Raw genomic sequence first — 24,646 nt, forward strand, 5'->3', positions numbered from 1 at the left:
TATATATATATACACATATATATACACACACACACACATATATATACATATATAGATACACACACACACACACACACACACACACACACACAAAGGACTATTACTCAGCCATAAAAAAGAATGAAATTCTGCTATTTGTAACAACATGTATGGACCTGGAGAGTATTATGCTTAGTGAAATAAGGCAGACAGAGAAAAACAAATACTGTACGACATCACTTACATGTGGAATCTAAAAAATAATACAATGAATGTATATGCAAAACAGAAATAGACTCACAGATACAGAAAACAAACTAATGGTTACCAAAAAGGAGAGAGAAGGGAAGAGGCAAATTAGGGGTATGGGATTAAGAGATACAAACTAATATATATAAAAAAGATAAGCAATAAGGACATACAGTACAGCACAGGGAATTATAGCCATTATCTTGTAATAACTTTGAATGGAGTATAGTCTATAAAAATATTGAATCACCATGCTGTACACCTGAAAGTTAATACAATATTGTAAATCAACTATACTTCAATAAAAGAAATAAACGTACCTCATGCAGCAACTATTTATTGGATGCCTGATTTAATTTTTGATGCTAATTTAAGAAGCAAGGCTTGGTGCTATTTATAAAACAGAATTTGAATTTATCAAAGATTCATCAAGACTTCTGCTTTTTCATAATTAAAATGGTTGACTAGCTTATTGGATAGAAAAAATAGGATGATTTTATAAATTGAATTTGAAGGACACATCCAAACCAATGTACCGTATAAGAAGAGTCTGACTTGATGACAATATTATAAGTGATTGATGACCTATATTTTTATAGATTTCATATACATAAACTAACTCTGGAATTAATAGGAAAATGTTTAAAAATCAATCATATACTTTTCAAGTATTCTTTTAAAGGAAAAAGAATTCATCTAATTATGATACTGTTTCCTAAAAAGACTCACCTAAAAGGACAAATCCATCTGCTTCTCTCTCTGGTACCAAGGGCTTTTTAGATTCCGGAGGCTTTCTGAAGAAGTGAAACATTGCTGCTTCCTCTGTCACCTGAAATAGAAACACTATATAATATCAAATTCAGATGAAACCGTAAAACTCTTACCCTTCTTAGTAAAAAGCCAAATACAGGGACTTCTCTGGTGGTCCAATGGTTAAGAATCCGCCCTCCAATGCAGGGGACATGGGTTCGATCCCTAGTCAGGGAACTAAGATCCCACATGCTGCAAGGCAATTAAGCCTGTGCACCGCAACTACTGAGCCCACGTGCTCTGGAGCCTGCGCGTCACAACTGGAGAGAACAAAGAGCCCTCTTGCTGCACTGAAAGATCTCACGTGCTGCGACTAAGACTTGACGCAGCCAAATAAATTTTAAAGCCAAATATAAAGATATCACAATAATTACTTTTAGGAATTCTATTCCCAAACTTAAGAACACAAGCCCTCTCTAGGTGTCAGAAGATAAAACCAGAAATTAAGAAGCATGGACTTCCAGTTTGAAATACTGTGTTCATCCTCTCTCAATTTCTGAACATGCAGGAAATAACCCAAGAAATCACTACAAGTAAAACTAAAGTCAACAGATAACACCAGAATCGGGAAGGATCTCACTAGCCATAAATTGGACACTGGACAGAGGAAAGGGGAAAAAAAAAACAAACCCTGCCCAGGTTTCTTGTCATGCCATAACCACCTTAAGCCTCATGAAACTAAGGCCACCTGAAAAAAGAAAAGAAGGCACTACAAACACCCTCTAGAGTTGGTTATCTGATTCAGACACTCAAGGACTGTATTCATTGTAAAATTGTAGCCAAATGTAAATTCCCATCAGTGCAAATATCTGTGTTGGTGAGATTATTGTGCACTACCCCCAACACACACATACACACAGACACACACACAAACACACCCTCTCTCTTCTGTGTCCTCCCATCTTTGTACATTAAGCTTTGTACACTCAGGCAGGGCAACAACTCTTAGAAAACAACTGGGAAGGAAGGTGAAGGAAACTTGGGAGGACATGTCACGTTCTGAGTCGCTATAAGCAAAGCAATGTAAGAGACAGCAAAGAAAAGTTCCTGGTGGCAACAAGTGCGCTCCACATTTCAGTTTCATATATTCCACCCACCAGAAAATCAAGCGGGGAGGATAAGTAAAGATTTTATCTGAGCAAGATGCTTCTAGAAACTGAGAATTGCACCAGGATTTGTGTAGGTCAACCTGCCCTGAGTTGTAGATCGGAGTGGATGGTAAAAGAGCCAATTTGTTGACAGAAAACACATCTGGCAGGTTTCACCTTTTAAAAGAAGAAAAAATGGAGAAGAAAAACACAAGCCATATGAAAAAGAAAATATTTCAGTAAAGGAAAAGGAATCACCTCTGAAATCCTCAAAGGCTGAGCTTACTGGATATAGTGATGGAGCCAAAAGAAAAGTCTGGAAATAGTTTGGCACCCTCAAGAGAGTACAAGGAGACATGGCCTGTATGAAACTGGTAAAAACAAAAACAAAAACAAAAACAAAAAACAAGATTAGATGGAAAAGATGAAAAGACAAGGAATGAGATGAAAAAAATAACTAAGATAAAGAGAAACCCGTGCAAGACAGAAATGAGATCAGAAAAGAACTGGTTGGTTTACAAGCAGGAATGTAAGACAATAAAGTTCAAACTCAAAGACTTAAAAGACTGGAAGAAGCAACTAACTTCTCAACCCCAAACAGTTAAAACTAAAACAGAGAAAGCCTTTGAAGGAACAACAGATGATTAAAATTCAATCTGGGTAAGGATCAAATCAAGGATATAGCCATCACACCTGATACTAAAGCCGCAGCCTGGATGAATGTGGCACTCAGTAAATTCTTAGGCTACGATGGGTCAGGAAAAAGAGACGAAGGGGATCGGTGTCCAACTGAAGCCTGGTAGAGAAAAGATACCTTCAAATAAATAAAGGGGGGGGCACATTTAAGGGTGAAAGAGATGAGAAATGTAGCAAATCTAAGAGTTACAGCTAGCAAAAACTATAGGTCTGGCTACAGATACATGAAGCTGATTATAATCAAATAGATAAGAAGCCAACAAAATTTTTGGAGAGCTGTGCTGCCAAAATGACTACAAGTCTGGATTAAAGGAGCACTATGACTATTGGAAATTTACAACAATGCTGCAGACAGGAAGCTGCCAGAGAAAACTGCTCAGCCCCCAAGGAGGCTCTATTCTCCAGTGCCTACTTCGGTGGTAGCCAAGGAAGTTACTGGAAAAGGAAGAAACTTTGGGTGGAGTGCCTGGAGAACACGGGACTGGGGGTGGGACTCTCCTGAGAAGCAGAATCTGGGCATAATTAATGAACACTTTCCAATCCAAGGCGGGGATCCCCCAAAATGCCTGCGCAGTGGGATTCCAGAATTGCTACCACTCGGTGACTGCTGTGTATCTCCCATTCCTCCCCTTTCTGGATGACACTGGTTTGGGCAGTTATTTTTCCCAGTTACCGGAGGGGACAGAAGGGACAGACTGCTTAGTTCATGAAGTCTCTACAACAAGAGGTGCCACATCTGGACCTGATGAAGAAATACTGAACTTAGAGCATGATGCTATGACTGAATGGGGCCATTTGGGTTATTGCCCTTGGGGAGGGGTGAGTCACTCTGTCTACGGTAGGGAGAGAGAACTGAGTATATGGTGACCACAGAATCATTAGGGCCATTCACTGGCTCTCCACCTTATATCAGGAGACATATAAGAACTGCAGTTTTCTACCCTCCTTGGAGGTAGGTGTGGCCATGTTGCTTGCTTAGTTCACTGTGTCACATGCCATTAGAGTGCTAGAACAAGGAGCTTTGTAGCCACAGAGAGAGGCCCTTTAAAAAGTGGCTCCTTTCTAACATATAAAAGAAAAGCCTTTAATAGAAGGACTCAAATTTCCAATACCCTTTCATGTCTGGCCACAAGACAGAAATGGAACAAACACAGAAATCACAAAAGCAGTTTTGATAAGTCATTCTCAAGCTCCCAACGTTTAGATACGTTGTTATAAAAGCCAGACCAAACTCAGCTGTAGTGCCAGAATCCCTTTTGAATGCAAGTATTTTGTAGAGAACTTATGATTCAAATAATTAAGTGAAGCATTTATGTTTTTCATGACCTAAAAAAAAATCAAACTTAAACAATATACAGGCTTAAATAGGCTGCATCAGGTTGCCAACAGTACGACTTATGTGGCAATGCATAATATTACAGTTTGTCACTTTAGAACATTATAAAATTCCAAACATATCCAAGAAGGAGAGAGAACTTAGGTTCCAAGAGTCAAGAAACGTCCAGGCACGGAAGAAACAGGTCAGGAATAAGAAAAAGGTAGTAGAGACAGTATAAAAGAACTCAGAATGGCAGCAAAGACTAGTTTGCTACAAACATCCATTGGAAACTGCTCTAAAATGGTTACGAAAGTACCAGTCACCCTCGCACCTGTTATTCTGCCAACCTGACCATTGCCTTAACTCCTTCCTCTACAATAGTCGCCTCAAGATGTGTTTCCATGGGAACGCTGTGACAATTTTATAATACAAGTCTTGGGATTCCCTTGTACCATGTATACTGCTGCTGACATTCATGATTCATTCCACTAGGTACCTAAGTAAGTCTAACCATACATATAGCTTTACAGTAATCACTCCATGCATGAAAAGACTATGTCCTGAGACACTAAAACCTGTAATCAAATTATCTTTATACCATGATATTTTTTGTACCATTGAAAACAAACACAAGGTGGTATAAAACTTTATCCCAGCGGGACCGGCAATACCATTCTAAGATCTTCCCACAGCAAGAAAGCTGCATGGTTAGGTCACCACTCCACCAGCCAGATTTCCTTTCCCCACCTAAGACTAGAACTGGGAAAGAGAACGGGGGTAACTAAAACCCCACTAACATTTGCTGAGCTCCTACGATGTGTCAGGCACTGTACCTAAATGCCTTATAGACTCTATCTCCTGTAATCTTACAATCATGCCACCAGGTACACATAACTATTCACAATGTGTAAGTGAAAGAATTGAAGTAAAGTCGGTTAAGTATTGATGCAAATGTATATGGCTAGTAAACAGCAGAGCTAGAATTTTAAACCAAGTCTTTTTGGTACCAAAACTGAATGTTTTTCATCAACAAAGCACCAAAGACAAGGAGCCCTTAACAAGACATTTGTGTTGGACTTTAATATTTCCCAATATTAGTCAAATACATTTGATTAATTCCATTTCCGTCTTTCTAAATCCCTACTTTCCCAAGCCTTGCTCAGCTCTGTGTTCTGAAGATATTTGCTAATTCCACAATATCCACGTTCCAGACTTTCACTTACTTAATATTTATATTTTATGAATATTTATTAAGTGCTTAGGCCAGATACTGACCAGGCACTGCAAATGCAGCACTCAACTTACATTTACGGGAACAAACAGCAACCTGAAACTACCCCAGTTTGGAGGCAATCCTGAGCAAAACTAAGAGGAATTTAGGAGCTCCATCCCCAAAGTGGAGGAGGCCTGGAACAGTCCTGCTGCCCCCAGCTGAGTATATGGGAAGACATGAGCACTCATGCTTCTGACTTACGTGGCCTTCTTCTGCCTGGAATTATCAAGCATGTTCCAGCCTCATTTCCTTAGGTACGATTTCAGCATGTTAAAAACTGTCTACAATAAGGAAATTTTACATTTTATAAGTGGGTGAAATATCAAAATTTATTCTTAAAAATCCATTATCAGCCAGCAACAACACTCTTGCCTGGCTAAGCTGGGACCCAACCCAGAATGCCTCCTAATCCCCAAACATGGGAATCCTGGAACTGCTTCCATATGGATGGGAGATGAAGAGTTCACTGTCCAAGACACAGATTGGGAGAAAATCCTTGCAAATCACAAATCTGATACAGGACGTGTGTCTAGAATATATAAAGAATTCTTAAAATTCAATCATGAGAAAACAAACCAATAAAAACTGGACACAAGCTATTAACAGACATTTTCCTAAAGAAGATATGTGGGTCTTCCCTGGTGATCCAGTGGTTAAGAGTTCACCTGCCAATGCAGGGGACACGGGTTCGATCCCTGGTCTGTGAAGATCCCACATGCTGCGGGGCAACTAAGCCTGTGAGCCACAACTACTGAGCCCACGCTCTAGAGCCCACGTGCTGCAACTACTGAGCCCATGCACCTAGAGCCTGTGTTGCACAACAAGAGAAGCCACCGCAATGAGAAGCCTGAGCAACGCAACGAAGAGTAGCCCCCACTTGCCACAACTAGAGAAAGCCCACATGCAGCAACGAAGACCCAGCGCAGCCAAAGCAAAAAAAAAAAAAGATATGTGGCAAAGAGCCACATGAAAGGATGCTCAACATCATTAGTCAATTGGCAAATGCAAATTAAAATCTCAATGAGATAACACTATATACCTTTTAAAATATTAACAATTTAAAAGGCTTGCCATGCCAACTGTTGACAAAAATGCGGAGCAACTGGAACTTTTATACACTGTGGTAGGTGTAATAATATAGTACTGTGGCAGTTTCTTAAAAACGTAAACATACACCCACCATATGACCCAGACGGTCTCCTTCTAAGTATTTACCTAAGAGAAATGAAAGCATATGTCCACACTTGTACACAAACGTTATACAGCTTCTTTGGTAAGAGCCCCAAACTGGAAAAAATCCAAATGTCCAACACAGATAAAAAGGATAAACAAACTGTAGCATATCCATTAATACTATTCAGCAATAAAAAAGCATGAAGGCCTAAGATATGCTATGACATGCATGAATCTCAAAAAAATCAAGCTGAGTGAAAGAAGCCAAACCACAAAACACTTCTAGGAAATGCAAACTAATGTATAGTGACAGAAAGCAGATCACTGGTTGCCTGGGGAATGGGAGGTGCAGGGAGGGAGGGTGGGAGGGAGGAATTACCAAGGATCACAAGCAAACTTTTGAGGGTGATAAATATATTCATTATCTTGGTGATAAATATATTCATTATCTTGATTGCAGTGATGGTTTCAGGGTATATAAACATGTCAAAACTCATCAAATTGTACACTTTCAACGTGTGCAATTCACCATATGTTGATAATACCCCAATAAAGCTATTTTAAAAATTCATTATTAGCATGATATTCTAGATGTTATATAAATGTTGTAGTTCACAATTATTCGTAAAATTGTCTCAAATCTCTTAAACGACTTTGTGTGTGTTACAAATGCAGTCTTTGTATACAAAGCAAGATACTTCTTTCTCTATGCATTCACACAAAACTGAAAAATAAAAGGACAGTGTCTTCACTTTTAATGGCATGCACAGACTGCATATAGAAAGCGACCCTGATCGCTACACAGCACACATCCTACTGCTCTGAAGGAGGGCAGCACAAGTGATATATTTATTTTTTCCTATTATTCTAAGACTTACCTTTTAAGTGATATTACCCATGACAAAAGGATTAAGGTAACCTGGTTTTCTCAATTTGATCACCTTCTTTCAATTTCAACAGACTATTTGACAATGTAAATGTGTCAAATAGACTGAAATGTCTATGTGGGACAGATAAACAGCAGCCACTTAACTATATAAGAAAAAAAATATATACACACATTTTTTCTTCACATTGTGTCAAAATCCAATAAATATGTAAATTTCATACTGCTGAAAAAGTAAAATCCTGAACCATGTTTAATCCTCCTCTTCTTCTGTGTGGTGGGTTGTGAATTGCATGGTTAGGCAAAAGGAATACAAATTTAGATAACAAGTTTCCTAATTTCTTCCGACAGATACCAAAAAAGACAATGGTCCCATACTTGTGATAGTTTTAACCTTGAAAGACAAGATTATATTACCCAAAACAGCATTAAACAGTATAAAACATTCCAGAAGGCTCAATGAGAATGAGAAGAGCCCTGTTACACTTCACAAACAGGTAACCTTGAGTTTAACTTCATCTGATGGGCACAGATATAAACCAAGAAGAGAAGGAAGGCCTCTCCTGTAAGAAGGATCACCAGGAACAACGAACACAGAGTGTTTAGGAGACAGCAGAGAGATTAACCTCACTAGAAGCATGGAGGTAAGCAACAGAAATGAAGACTACAAAAGAAGAGACAAATTATTAAAAGGGCTACTAAGTCAAGAAAATATTAGAATATCCAGAGTGGCTTACCGGGATTCATTTAATATTTTGTAGTCTAGGATCTTGAGGAAAGTAGTGTTTCAGAAAGATTAAATTTAAAACAATAGGCTAGACAACATGGATGGACCGAGTGATTATCATACTAAGTGAAGTAAGCCAGAGAGAGAAAGACAAATATCATATGATATTGCTTACATGTGGAATCCAGAAAAAAAAATGATAAAAATGAACTTATATACAAAACAGAAATAGACCCACAGACATAGGAAACAAACTTATGGTTACCAAGCGGGAAAGGAGGGAAGGGATAAATTAGGAGTTTGAGATTAACACATATACACTACTGTATATAAAATAGATAACCAACAAGGACCTACTGTATAGCACAGGGAACTATACTCAATATCTTGTAATAACCTATAATAGAAAAAAAATCAAAAAGAAAAAATATATATATTATATATATATGTATATATATGTATAACTGAATCACCATGCTGTATACCTCAAACTAACATGACACTGTAAACCAACTATATTTCAATTAAAATAAAATAAAATAAAATAAAATGCTGGAGAGACTGATTGAGAAAGTGGAGCCATGAAGTTAGAACGCTGTAGCGAAAGGGACTGGACTATGGTGGGAGAAGTTTGAATGAAAAAGAAGGGGTGTACAGAAATATGAAACAGGACCTAGTGACTCTCAACTCTACAAAATACTGATGGAAAGGAATTACTAAAAGACGACTGAAGTTTCAAGCCTGAGGAAGTAAAGAAAGTGAAATGAAGAATAAGAAAAGGAAAGTAGAAAAAGGAAATTTAAGAGAAGAAAAAAATTAACTCCATTTCAGACAAGTTTACATGTAGGGAAACAATGACTGGTCCAAATGGAAATATGTGAAATGCAGTTGGAAAAATAGGACCTAGTGCTCCAATGAAAGGAATAAGTTGGAATTTGGGAGCTGTTAGAATGTAAGTGGTAGCTGAAATCACAAACATCAGTGGTATTTCAAACTGAAAATATAAAAGTTCAGGGATTGAGATCCTGATCTCTAACATCTCAAATTATATTATGAAAATACACCCCTTTAATTATCACCAAACGGATGTGTATACCCCCATTTCTTCAAATTTTTCAAAAACATTATACTTGGTTGTCGTACCAGGACTAAAATGTTAACTCGACTATATTGTTTCACATTTCAAAACTGCAGAAACAACTGACCTCTTCAGTATAATCCAGGGGGGTAAATTCAAATGCCAGGCAGATAACTAAGAGTGAAACCAGTCCAGTCTGAGACAGGAGTGAAGGAAAGTGCAGGCTTGGTCTAAAGATGGCACCTCTAGGGAGGGGGGAGATGCCCAGGGAGCCACGAGGAGGAGCCCTTCACCAAAACAAGGCTTGTGAGGAACCAGTGAAAGAGCTTTGAAAGGTTTTGAGCTGGGAAAGCCTGGAATCAGATTTGCATTTGCTGTTATGGCCAAAGTAAAAGAAAAAAAATAACCATCGCTAAAAACATTAGGACCAGGCTGAGGCTACGGTTAGGGCATCTTCCCACTGACTCCTGGCCACCACCCAAGATGGTCCCAATGCATCTAGGAACCTCTGAGGAATGTAAATTGAAGGTGTAAGGTGGCCTCTGTCTGAAGGTCCCTCCCTTTGATGCCTGTGTGTGGGACCATGCGCCTTGGACTCAGAACTCCTGCTCTCACTGTCACCCAGGCCTCTTGGAGAGAGAACATTTTAGCTGAAGTATGTGTTTTATACTATTTCATCCTTTCTAATACTTTTTCTAACTTATTTGCTTTTTCAAAATGAAACTAGCAGGCTTTCTAATTATAAATTTCTATTTTGTATGTGCAGGTAAGTTTTGTACATTCTTAGGAAAAAAATATGGAGAAATATACACCAAACCTAATAGTTGTTGTTACCAGGAAGCATGACCAGTTTATATTTAATTTATGGTTCTTTTGTAGCATTTGCTTTTTTCTAAGTCAAATATCATATATTGTTTTACAATAAAAAATAAATATTTTTAAAATTTTTAATTGACGTATACTTGATTTACAATCAAGAAAACTGTGTTATTATGTTACTGTGTGCTGTGTTACTTTCAGGTGTATAGCAAAGTGATTCAGTTTATATATATATTATTTTCAGAATCTTTTCCATTATTGAATATAGTTCCCTGTGCTATACAGTAGGTCCTTATTGCAATCTATTTTACATATAGTAGTGTGTATCTGTTAATCCCAAACTCCTTATTTATCCCTCCCCCACCCCCTTCCCCTTTGGTAACCATGACTGTTTTCTGTGTCTGTGAGTCTGTTTCTGTTTTGTAAATAAGTTCATTTGTATCATTTTTTTAGATTTCACAAATAAGTAATATTATATGATATTTGTCTTTCTCTTTCTGACTTACTTCTTTTAGTATGATAGTCTCCAGGTACATCCATGTTGCTGCAAATGGCATTATTTTATTCTTTTTTATGGCTGAGTATTACTCCATTGTACCACATCTTCTTTATCCATTCACTTAGGTTGCTTCCATGTCTTGGCTACTATAAATTGTGCTGCTATGAACATTGGGGTACATGAATCTTTTGTAATTAGAGTTTTCACCTTTTCTGGATATATGCCCAGGACTGAGATTGCTGGATCAGATGGTAATTCTACAAAAATAAAGATTAAAAAAAAAATTTTTTTTAAGTACCTTTGGCAGCTCCAACCACTGTTCCATGAAGGGATGTGGGCCCAGTGTCACCAAGTCTGATTTTCCAAGACAAACTAGAAATCCAACTATTATGTAAAAACCTAGTTTTTAGATGATAGCAACAAATTCAAAAAATTTTCAAATACTCTGCAGGCTGAATAAATCCTCTTCAAACTGGATTTGGCCTTTAGGTGTCAAAGTTTTAGACCTAGTTTAATAGCCTAAATCTAATCAGAATAAGGAAAAACTGTAAAAGACTGGAATTTAGTGGCTATTACGGCTAGCACGTCTGTCCTGGTTATCTCCACCTTTGTTTATCTGAGTCGGTTATGTTACAACTCTGTAGAGACAGTTGATAACTTGCAGAAAATTGATAGTCATACAAATAATCCCTACCCACCAGATGCATTAATGCTGCCCTAGGGACAGTGACCAGGTTTGCAATAATTAACAAATTCAACATTCCCTTATTTGACTATATTGTGTGGTGATACTTTGAGTTTTCTTTTGAACCAGTGGTAATATATACTAATTTCTTCCTTAACTGGTGAGTTAATAAGTCTCTGACAGATTTTTTTTGTATGAGGGAGATGATTTTGTCCTCTTTTAAAGTGTATCCATTACCTTCAGACTACCAATTAGGATTACCCAAATATTCTCCCCCTGTTTTTCCATTCATCTGGGTTTTTTATCTTTGAAAGTTTGTGATATTGGTGTCATGGGTGAGAGGTACAGGCATCTAAGAGGATAAGCAAGAGGGGAGCCAGGAAAGACATTTCAACTGATGTCGCAGATGAGCTCCCAGAACAGTTTGAAGGCCAATGAATTAAAGCATTAATAGAAATTTTATATCCGTCTCTCTGATTTTTGCTCAAAATCCTACCCCCCCGCCAAAAAAAAAAAAAACCCACTCAGGAAAGAAAATAAAAATGAACTGAATCTTGGATCTACAGCTCTTTTCCAAACTGTAGGTCTCAACCCTTTACTGGAAATAAACTCAATTTAGTGAATCATGACCAGATCTTTGAATAGAATGAAATAGGGGGGGAAAAAAGAGGAAGAAAAAAAAGAAAAGGAGAAGCAAAAAGTTTATCAGAGAATGTCACATGTGGTAAGTAATGTTTATGAACTTTTGCTTGCGGGTGCATGTACTAGATCCTGACGTGAAACGTCACATTTCATGTTTAGGTTGGAGACAAAAAAGTTTCAAAGCCACTAATCCTACTTTGGTGCTCACACACTCCCTAAAAGAATTTTGTAAAATCATGTGCTCTCTTGTACGTTTTAAGTTGACATCTAAACCTTTACAATGAAAATTATAGAGAATGTAGTTTCTAGCATATTATATTTATATGTTGAAATAAAACAACTGTATCATTCTTTTAAATTTATCTCATGTAATCTAAACACCACAGCATTTTAATATCCACCATCAGCCATTTTAAAGTATATAAGCAAGTTCTTTCTTTTCTAACAGCAGGAAATTTGACATTGTTCTATTTTCTCCTTGAACTCATATTTCCATTTCATTTCCACTGATCTGGAGTAGCTCAGAGATGCCCTCAGAACATTAGTGCAGCTTTTACAACAAATCCAGATGAATACAAAGCAACGGTGGCAATCTCATTTTTAAGAGAGTCTGTCTTCTAATTTATCACTCCTAACCTTTTCACTTGTCACCTAACTGGAAAGTGGTATCATGAACATATATAACAGGCATTAAAAATTGAAGGTACATGATTTAATAAAACTCACTTCCCTATATGACTATATAGTTGCTTTTAGCAAACTGAGACATTAAACATGTATTATTTTCAGCCAAAACAGAACATCTAAAATACTTAGAAAGTCAGAAGACCTCAAGCTACAAATTGATGATTATAAAGCATAGGCAAGGGAGGGTTCTAGAAGAGTGCAGAGGAGCTCTGAAGAACTTCACAGTATAGATTTCAACAAGGGCGAAGCTGGGATTTTTTTCCTTGACTTTATAGTTTTTTTTGCTTTTTTTTTTTTATTCTTACAGTTTAAATCCTTTTCTTATTTTACTTTATATTAAATTAAAGGCAGGAAAAGCTTTTCAGAAATGGGACACGTAGGATTCAAACATGAAATCCTTAAATATAATACAGGAAATCCTAGGTTAAAAGAGTACTGAGGGCAATGGGGGGAGGGGGTTGTAGTTTATCGCCGCACTTGATGACTTTTTAACACTTGGCTTTATTCGCCATGGAGAGCAGCACCGGGTTGCATTGGATAATCTCAACAGCCAGCTACTCCTCATTCCCATGCAAGATACCTACCACCAGGAACCGTTTACAATCTTAGTTGTCACCATAATAATAAAATCCTGCTATCATGGAAGCATTACATGATCTGGAATTACTAATTTTCTCTAGCAGAATTGCTTTTCAAGCACATGATAAAGTTATTTTGAAAAGTCACAAGTTGGCCCAAGAAAATTTTAGAACAGAACCTTCTTTCTTCTCAGATCCCTTTTCCATCATTGAAAATTGACAGTCTCACTAAGGTAAAAGAGACCTCAGACAATTTTACTCTCCTCCATTGCTCTGTAAATTATCACCCCCCAAAGTCTCTATCAGAATCATCCGGGAAGTTTTGTGTAGTTTTGCTGCTGTTGTTGGATTTGGGGGTTTTGTGTTCCTTTTAATTAACTACCCTATTATTTTCAGAATCAAGAATGGCAGCCTGGCAATGATAAAGACTGACTGCTTTTTTCCACTACTGTCTCTTACTCATAAAATGAAAAATAGGATAGCATAAAAAAGTCTCCACTGATTCTACTAATTTAGGGGAGAGGAAATCACCTATTACATTAGACCAGAGTTTCTCAACCTCTTCACTCTTAGCATTTTAGACCAGATAATTCTTTGTTGTAAACTACTCCTCTGTAGATGGGTGTGATCACCTAGTATGTGATGCATTCTAGTCAGAAGCCATCTTGATTTCAAGAGGTTTTATTAAAACAAACAAAAACGTCCCTCTTTTTAATGCAGGACATGCAAAAACCATTCTTTTTTTTTTTCTCAAGAAGGATGTTAAATAGTGTGAAGAGATAGAAGTTTAGAAGATAAAATTGCTGCCTTTGAGAGCTCATAACAAACCGCACTTATAATTTATACCATTTTGGTCTCATTCATTGACAAAGAACGTAATTTAGAGGCTTTAGTGTTATCCCGACTCCTCTAAATTAATGACACAATTATATATTTTTATGTTTCAGAAAAGTTACAAGTATAATTCTACGTAACTGTCACACAAAAAAATTTGATTTTGGCTTAAATAACACTGATGCCTACCAATAAAATACTAATTTCTAACCACTGTGTTCAATGATGTAAATCTAAAATGAAAACACACCCTGAAAAAGACCCCAGGCAACTCTAACAAAAGCATCTCTTCACATGAAACAAATACCTTAGGTGATTTATTTAAATAGGTGAGTTACTTAATAAAGTCGTAAGGAAGAACAAAGTAGACCAATTGTGAGATCACCCCTCTTTACAGCTCTCTATAGCACAGAGAAATGGAGAATGAATTAAAAAAAATAAAATAAAGCATTATTCAGTGTGGGTCTTTAAATGTCTCTATTTGCTCACTTAAATACATCTAACACACAACAGGAACCATTACATACATCTTCCAAAAAAACTCACTCCTCAGTTGCCCATTAAAAATCTACATCATTCGACTTCCAATACAATCTAACTGCATCATCAAAAGTATTTCCTTCCTTAATAAAAACAAACTTCTAAAATTCAGTCGTTTGTTCATTTGCTCATTTTTTAATTCATTCAACCAACATGTTTTGAAGGCCAAATACTGGCCAGGCACAGTTCTAGGCCCTAGAGGACAACACCAAACAAGGCAGTTTCTCCAAATTCAAGGAACTATCTAATCTATTTGCTGCCTCTTGTCCTGCCTCTCTATCACCTCTCACAAGGCCAGTGGGCACAAAGCATGGTGCCGAGTCCTGTGTAAAACCAGCACAGGCCAAGCAAGCGGCTAACAAGTTGCTAACAGTCTAGTCAAATATTGTTACCTGTCTGAAGACTTGCTTCAGACTCCTGAGTAAATAAGAAAGCTGTTTCACCTCCTCCCAATTTTTCATCAAAATGCACATAAAGAAACACAAGAAAAAAACTGGCAATAACTATCAACCATATGCCAAAAGTCTGAGTCAAATGTCCATGAACTCCACAATCAGTGGGGATTGACCAAGAAGTACAACTGACCAAGAGTTCATTACTGTGCTCTCTGCCACATGCTACATCTTCTGAAATCCTATCCAAGGATGAATGAATGAATAAGCGAATAGACAAGCAAACTATTACAACAGGAGAGTGAACCACGAAGATGGAGAAAGTATTTCATCCATCCCCATTGCCTAAACTTAATTCTAAAACACAGCTGTACCTACCAGAAAAAAATAGGCTGCCAGACATCCCACTGCATGGGAATTCTTTCCAAAGTCTGGCAAAATTGGATTCCCTCCCTTGACCCTCCCCTTCTCCTGGGAGATCTTCTACCTCCATTCAAAGATGATAGTTTTTGGCCTTGGCAAGCAACAGGGAAAAATAAGGAGGGCAATGGTTTATAACTGCCCAAGGAAGACTTTGTAAAACAGGGTCCCAGACAGAAAAAGCTCCATGAGCACAACACAGGAAAGAGATCTACTTTCATGTTTGAAGAATTACAAACTGCTCCTAATTCTCTAATTCATTCAGAGACCTCAACGGTCTGAGCCACGGAAGACTCAATCTCGGCCTGGAAGACCCACACATGATCAGTTTCTGTTAGCAACTGAGAACTGAACAAGCCAAGGAACGTGTGCAACCACCTGTCTTCCAGGACTAGACACAGAAACAAGAAGCTGCCTGCAATAGAAAGTTCAGTGAGGAAGACGAAAGTAGCCCGCTCACCCAGTCTCTGCTTCAATGAATGAACATAAGGAATGGAAAATATAGACCAAAAGATCAAGAGGAAAATTATCTCCCTGACAATTTTCCACAAGAAACTGTTGAACAGTATAGACAACATCTTGGTAACACTCAAATGGTTGTAAGAGGAGGACACAGTCTCTTCCATCCAGGCAGCTGAGCAGAGCTGGGCAAAACATACCATCACCCAGATGCTTCAGGATTCTCACTCTCAGACAAGCCCACACACTTCCTTCCTTCTGGGGAAGCACGCTGGGGTTTTCTTCCACCTTTACTAACTTATCGTTCATCATCACTAAGATGTCCAGCAGATACTTTAGGACAATTTGGTCACGCTATTAACAGTTATAAGTTGCAATTTATTATTTAAGTACTTAGTGTAACCAGGCACTGTGCTCAGGGATTTACATATGCAAATCTTATTTAATGCTTAAAATAACCCCATGAAGCTTTATTATCTCCCACGTTTATACAGAAATTGAAGCTCTGAAAGGATGAATAATTTTTCCAAAAGTCACCTAAGTATCAAGATTTAATCCAGATTTTATCCTTCACCCTGTGCTGCACTACTTCAGTGTCCAAGGCTGAGTCATCTTCCCAGCACACGTGTCCTACTCTACTCTCTATCTCAGAAAAAAGCATGATGGTCCAAACAGCTGCTAGAGACAGAACCGTAAGTGTTACCTTAATTTCACCCTCTCCTTTTCATCCACTCTCCCCCACCCACTAAGTCCTGCAACCCCATGATATCTCATGAAACTTTTGGTTTCTCTCTATTCCTACTGCCCCTACTTGGGTTCAGCTCACCAACATCTCCAGTTTGATTACTGCAACCCCCTTGGGTGTCTTTTCAACATAGTGGACCCTGCTATGTTCCCAACATGTTTCTACCCAATCCTCCCCAAGTCCCCTTCTACACCATAGTTGTTTGGAAGATGTATGGTCAAGTGACTACAGCTGGCAAGTTAGATCCTCCCAAGAGCCGTTCACAAAGTTTCGGGTAACCATGCAGGTCTATGTAAACAGTGAAGCAACAATTGCTTGGCTGAAGAGAAAGTGGTCTCAAAAGAAGCAGAAGACAGTCTGGATTCTGAAAGCTTTCCTCTTCATGGCTTCAGCTCCTTATAAGGCTAATAAACCTTAGGCGAGTCAAGCTAACCCAAAATAGTTCTAATCAGTTTCCTTTTGACCTAAAAGTAAACTGGCTAGAAGGTGGAGACAACCCAAATGTACCCAAAATAAAGAGTGGATAAACAAAATATGGTATTTACTACATACAATGGACTATCATTCAGCATTAAAAGGAATGAAACTCTGATACATGCTACAACATAGAAGAACCTTGAAGACATTATGATAAGTGAAATAAGCCAGACAGGAAAGGACAAATATTGTATGATTCTACTTATATGAGGTACCTAGAGTAGTCAAATTCATAGACTGTATAATGGGCAGAGAGTTTCAGTATGGGAGGATGACAAAGTTTGGGAAATGGATGACAGCAATGGTTGTACAACAATGTGAATGTACCTAATGCCACTCAGCCATCCAATTAAAAATGGTTAAGATGGCAATTTTTATGTACATTTTACCACAATCAATCAATCAAAAAAAAAAAAAAGTTTAAGCTTGTTTAAAAAGGTCATGTTACTTGTACCAAAAGCACCTTGATTAGGATATTCCAAGACATTCATCATCATGAACCCAGAATACTCAACCTAAAATGTCAAACTGATCACTCCCTTTGCAGTGCTCTCCTCCAGCATCACTATTAAGCTCAACTCCTTGGCATGGCATATAAGGAAGACATTCCAAATTCTGGTCTCTACTTAGCTTCATCCTTAATTCTTGCCACTCCCCAGTGCCCTACTATACCTTCACCAAGACCTTGTTATCCTCAACAACTAACAGAATCCCCACATTGGCTCTCTAAAAGAGTACTTGTGGTAATGTCTTAAATATAAATATGTATTTTTAATGTATAGCTAACCCAATAAAAGAATAAGAAGAAAATCTATAGAAGCCAGAAAAGAATCTATAAATCCACAAGGGTATATGCAAATACTAGAGTTAACATTTTCCCTGTGGCCACTTTTGATTTCTAATGGCTAAAAACCTGGGTTTTAATTATCCATGTCCCACAGGGAACAAGGACAAAGCCTGTGGCTAAACATCTTTGTAAGAAGGAAACAAAGATCTTCTCTGGAGTAAAATACCCTCGAACGAAACCTCAAAAAAATCAACAAAAAAGTTCCAAGAAACATGAATTCATAATCAAAAAATACTGTACAAATAAAGAAATAAGCCACAGTAAGCAAGAGTCAACAGAGTCAAAAAACTCTACAGAATCAGACCCATCAAGACAGTGGGTATCAAAACTAGACCATAAACAGACTTACTTTATATTCTGTAATATATGGAGAAATAAAGGGAGACCAAAAACTATGACAAAAGAGTATAAATAAACACTACTAAGATTTGTAAAAAGAACCAAACAGAACTTCTAGAAACAAATAAAAACTAGTATTGAAATTAAAGCAAATGACTCACAACTGCATAAAGAATTAGTAAACTGGAAAATTAGAAAAAAATTATCCAGAATTCAGCACAAAGAATCAAAACCACTGAATTCTAAAACAGAGATCAAGAGCACATGAGGTCCTTCCTACTTCTAATCAGAGTTCCAGAAGGAGTTAGAGAATAGGAGAGAAGCAATATTCAAAGAGATAATGGTTGAAAATGTCCAAGTGCTGATAAAGACAAGATTATAGGATTCACAAAGCACAACACGTTCACCAGAAAACTAAATAAAAGAACTCCTCATCAGGATACATTATACAGTAAAACTGCAGAATACCAAAAACAAACTGAAGATCAAGCAGATAGAGACATGAAAGAACAAAGTCACAATTTAAAAGAAAAGCAAATATTATAAGAGTAAAATAATATCAGAGTAGTCTTGAGAGAAATTAATTGTCCATTTAGAATTCTATGTAGATAGATAATAAACCTATCTTTTGAAAACAAGGATAAAATAACCACATTCAGAAAAACACAAAATGATGGAATGTACTGCCAACAATTCTCACTGAAAGAACTTCCAAAGAAGGTACCTCAAACAAATAAAAAAGGGGGGGAGGAAACAACAACAGAAAAAAAGTTGAGATGTAAAAATAAATAGTAAGTAAAGAAAATGATACATATATGAATAATTCCAAACAAATATTAACTGCATAAAATAATAATGCCTAATTTGTGGAGTTAAAAGGAATCAAGATAGAACTAAAACTCTAGACAACAGCATACAATTGGAAAAAGGTCAGTGGAGTTGTAGGTTCTTGTCTTGACACAGAGTAAAGTAACTTTAGACTTTAATGTGTTTGTTAAAGCGTGACCACAAAATATTTTATTAAAGAATATGTAACATTCAAACTAATACAGAGGAATAAAGTGGAATTACGGGAAAAAAATAACAAAAAGTCAATTCAAAGGAAGGCAAGAGAGGAGAAAAAAAAACAACAACAACAACAGCAACAAAAAAGCAGAACACACAGGAAGCACAAAATGACTGTTAAAATGAATCCAAAAATATCAGTAGCCACAATCGATGGAAATGGACAAAAGATAGAAAAACTAAACCTCTAGCTATATGCACCATTTACAAGAGAAACACCTAAAACATAAGGACCCAGAAAAGTTGAAAGTTATCAGGCCAACACAGACACAAATACCACAAGGGTCACACAGTATAAATATCAAATAAGGTGTATTGGCAATAACATAACAAGCACAGAAGTGGCAAAGCACTCATGATCCACTAAACACTAGTGTTCCCAGAAAAAAAGAATCCAGCTTCCACATAACCATTCCAGACTTCACATTATACTGCAAAGCTATGGTAATCAAAACGGTGTGGTACTAGCACAAAAATAGACAAACAGATCAATGGAAGAGAATAGAGAGCCCAGAAATAAACCCACACACCTACAGGCAATCAATCTTCAACAAAGGAGGCAAGAATATACAATGAAGAAAAGAAATTCTCTTCAACAAGTGGTGTTGGGAAAGCTGAACAGCTACAAGTCAGTCAATAAAATCAGAACACTCCCTCACACCATATACAAAAATAAACTCAAAATGGTTTAAAGACCTTAATATAAGACATGGCACCATAAAATTCCCAGAAGAGAACATAGGCAAAACATTCTCTCATATAAAATGTAGCAGTACTTTCGTAGATCAGTCTCCCAAGGCAAAAGAAATAAAAGCAAAAATAAACAAATGGGACCTAATCAAACCTAAAAGCTTTGGCATAGCAAAGGAAACCATAAACAAAACAAAAACGTAACCTATGGAATACGAGAAAATATTTGCAAATGATGTGACTGACAAGGGGTTAATATCCAAAATATACAAACAGCTCATATAACTCAACACAGAAAAAACAAACATCCCAATCAATAAATGGGCAGAAGACCTAAATAGACATTTTTCTAAAGAAGACATACAGATGGCAAACAGGCACGTGAAAAGATGCTCAACATAGCTAATTATTAGGGAAATGCAATTCAAAACCACAATGAGGTATCACCTCACACCTGTCAGAATGGCCATCATCAAAAAGTCTACAAATAATAAATGCTGGGGAGGGTGTGGAGAAAAGGGAACCCGCCTACACTGTTGGTGGGAATGTAAATTGGTGCAGCCACTATGAAAAACAGTACAGAGGTTCCTTAAAATACTAAATTAGACTACCACATGATCCAACAATCCCACTCCTGAGCATATATCCAGAAAAGATGAAAACTCTAATTAGAAAAGATACATGCACCCCAATGTTCATAGCAGCACTATTTACAATAGCGAAGACATAGAAACAACCCAAGTGCCCATCAACAGATGACTGGCTTAAAAAGAGGTGGTATGGGGTTTCCCTGGTGGCACAGTGGTTAAGAATCCACCCGCCAATGCAGGGGACAGGGGTTCGAGCCCTGGTCTGGGAAGATCCCACATGCCGCGGAGCAACTAAGCCCGTGCTCCACAACTATTGAGCCTGGGCTCTAGAGCCCGCGAGCCACAACTACTGAGCCCACGTGCTACAACTACTGAAACCCGCACGCCTAGAGCCTGTGCTCCGCAACAAGAGAAGCCACCACAATGAGAAGCCGGTGCACTGCAATGAAGAGTAGCCTCTGCTCGCCGCAACTAAGGAGAAGCCCGCGAGCAGCAACGAAGACCCAACACAGCCAAAAAATAAGTAAATTTTTAAAAAAAGAAAAAAAAGAGGTAGTATATGTATACACACACACACACACACACACACACACACACACAGAGTGGACGATTACTCAGCCATAAAAAAGAATGAAATACTGCTATTTCCAGCAACATGGATGGACCTAAAGAATATTATACTAAGTCAGACAGAGAGAGACAAATACTATATGACATCATTTATATGTGGAATCTAAAAAATAAAAAAATTAAATCTATATACAAAACAGAAACAGACTCAGACATAGAAAACAAACTTATGGTTACCAAAGGGGAGGGGGAAGCAGGGAGGGATAAATTAGAAGTACGGGATTAACAAATAGAAACTACTACACGTAAAATAGATAAGCCACGAAGATTTACCGTATAGCACAAGGAACGATATTCAATATCTTGTAATAACCTATAATGGAAAAGATTCTGAAAGGAATATAAAACTGAGTCACTTTGTACACCTGTAACTAACACAATATTTCAAATTAATTATACTTCAATTAAAAAAAATAAAAAGAATCCAGCCTCCACACATTTGGGCAATTCTGTCATAATGGAAGCTTACTGCTTAAAGAAGTGCCTTGTTGGGAAGGAGCTGCTGGAGCCCACAGGCTGGTATCAGTCTGATCCTCCTTTGAGCTGAGACCTGCCAGGTCAGCTCTCTGATAAGCCACCAAAGAGATGAAGAAATGAACATCCAAGCTCATGAGTCTTGCCTCCCTTAGGTGAAGTACTGGAAGGAAAAAGAGACAGCAAACAAATTCTAACAAAAAGAAAGCCGATGTGTCTACCGTAGTAGCAACAAAATTAACTTTAAGGCAAAAAGCATGATTTGAGATAGTCACTACTTCATCGCACCATTTTACTTCATAATCTTCATCTTGTATGTAGTGAAAACCGAATCTTCAAAAAAATCTAGCACAAGTCATCAGAAGTTCAAGGAGAAACTGCCAATGCTACCATTTGCAATTATCTCTATAACTGAGACATTAATCAGACAAAAGGTAAGAAAATAGAAATAGCTGAATACTGCAATTAACAAGTTTGATCCAATAACTGGAAAACACAATTTTTTTCCGAAGAATACATGAAACATTTGCAAAAACTTGATGTCTTAAAGCAAGTCTCATACTTTCACAGAGTTAGTATCAGACAGACCATACCATTTGCTGATAATGTAATTACACTAGAAATTAACAACAAAACAACTTTAATAAATAAAACCTATATATTTGGAAACAAAAACAACCCTTGAATCAAAGAAGAAATATGTTGTAAACTAGAAAATATTTAGAACTTAATGATGATGAACATCTACTTATGAAAAACTTGTGGGATATGCCTAAAGCAGAAAGTACAGGTTACTATACCAAACCCAGAACGTTTTACAGGTGAGTTCTACCTAACAGTCAATGAACAGGTATCTCCAAGTTTACACAAAATCTAGAGAATAGAGAAAACACTCCACAACTGATTTCATGAGACTACTCTAATGCTAATAATACCAAAATCTGACAAAGACTATATACAAGCAAGAAAAACTACAGGCCAGTCTCACTCATGAACATGAATGCAAAAATCCTAAACAAAACAATAGCAAATCAAATCCAGGAATACGGAATAAAAGATATCATAACCAAGTTGTGTTTCTTCCAGGAATGTGAGTGTTATTCACCACTGAAAAATATATTCATTTCAATCATCTCAAGGCAAAAAAATGCATTTGATCAAACTCCATAACCACTCAGTTAAAACTTTTATCAAACTAGGAATAGAAGGGAAAGTTCTTAACCTAGTAAGTAGAACTCCAAGTTGTGAAGGACTTCCGGGAGGGCTCTTTAAAGGGAGCTGAGTCCCATGAAGGTAGACCCTTTTGTCTGCCCACTTCTTTGCTGCTTGGAATGGGGACTACTTGGCTGATGTTCTACCACCTACCCTGGTCTATGAGGTGATGTGGATCAACTGGAATTCTCCTACACTCCTGACAGGAGGATAAATCGGTACCACGCCATTTACGAACGGCTACACGCGCGATAAAACTATACAGAAAAGCTTAGGGTGCTTAACACAAATTTCAAGAGCGTGTTTCTTTCTGGCTGGTAGAGAGGAGGACTTAACTGAGGATGCCCACCCCTAATGGTGAAGTTCCATTTCTTACTCTTAATGAGAGGCCCACATGGGCTCATTTCATTTCTCTGGAAACTATACGTATCAGCTACATATACTCTTCTTTGTGCATTAGATATCACGTAATAAATTTCACGTGACTGAAAAAATATCCAAGAAGCTATTTTAAATTATCTTCTTGCTCATCTCCCTGTTTAGAAAAAAGATGCTCTTGGTAGGCAAAAGCGGTTTTTTAACTGTTATAAAACAGTGCTATTAGCATCTGGTGCTTTAAGGGCTGCTCTTTAAAAAACACTTGCTATTAAAGATATTCATGTGTACTCTACCCAATATAATGCGATCAACTTGGTTTCCAAACCCTTAAGTGCAGAAGATGTTAAGGCTCTGCACGGAATATAAAAGAGGCTCTGCTCACTTGCACCGACAACCACTTTTTTATGCACCAACTGACATGCACCCTGCATCTGCTAAAGAAATCCTTCACATCAGTTTCAGTGACAGCAACATTAAAAGGCAAATATATTTACATAGATGCTAAGTACTAAATAAACACGGAGAGATGCAAACTATCATTTAATTACAGCACATCAGATTTCCATCTTAAATTGCCGCGTGACGTCTCAAACAGGAACTTCTTAGCTTAAGGCAACTGCGAGACTAAACTGGAGACTCTAGATAGGTACCTGAATTGGCTTTAGGCAAATTGATGGACTCGGTTTCCGAAAAATAATAATATACCCCCCACCGATTTTTTTTTTCCCCCAATTTCCGGAGCACCGTTGGCAGGTTTTTTTAATGAGCACTCATTCGGGAATATCGCTGGCAAGGCAGGTATCAAATCCCGGAAGATAAAGCCCCCCAAATCAACAGCCACATGAGCCAGCAACAGATTCAAGAATCCCCCCAAATCTCCTTGAAACGCGTTATCCTCCACACCTCCTCATCTCCCCTCCAGAGTCCTGAGGTGTGGAAAGCAATAGGGAAAAAGATTCCTGGGGAGTTAAGAAGAAAGAGGCCGTAAATCATATGGACAAAACTTAGTCAGCTGGGACCTTGCCATTGAGTTATCTAACCTCCTCATTCTGCGGACAGGGAAATCATGTCTCAGGAAGAAACGCACCTGCTCAGAATCTAACAGCCATTTAAATTCGTCTCCTAGCCCAGTGGTCCTTCCCTCACCCACTCCCAAATGCTTCAATTCGTTACTAACAGTGAGGTGAGAAAACCCGCACCTCCACAGCGTGGCCAGAATGTCGGGGCTAGAAAGGGTCATAGAGGTAATGGGGTCAGGCCCCTCTTCTCACAGGTGGGGAAACTGACGAAGGAAAGTGACGCAGCTGAGGCGGTAAATCACCGACCCTCTGCCACCGAGCAGCAGGAGCTTCACAAAGGCGATGAAA

General features: G+C 37.8%; 1 protein-coding gene across 2 annotated transcripts in view; it reads right to left on the bottom strand.

Moving 5' to 3' along the window:
* Nucleotides 1-24,646, bottom strand: part of UMAD1 (UBAP1-MVB12-associated (UMA) domain containing 1) — a 235,909-nt gene that overhangs the window by 210,805 nt on the left and 458 nt on the right. For both annotated transcript variants that reach the window (XM_068550606.1, XM_068550605.1), the window contains exon 2: nucleotides 958-1,057. In XM_068550606.1, the coding sequence (XP_068406707.1) occupies nucleotides 958-1,039 (82 nt within the window). In that variant the 5' untranslated portion in view covers nucleotides 1,040-1,057. The remainder of the gene's footprint in view (nucleotides 1-957; nucleotides 1,058-24,646) is intronic.

Source organism: Eschrichtius robustus, chromosome 8 (genome assembly GCF_028021215.1).
Source record: "Eschrichtius robustus isolate mEscRob2 chromosome 8, mEscRob2.pri, whole genome shotgun sequence".
NCBI lineage: Eukaryota > Metazoa > Chordata > Mammalia > Artiodactyla > Eschrichtiidae > Eschrichtius > Eschrichtius robustus.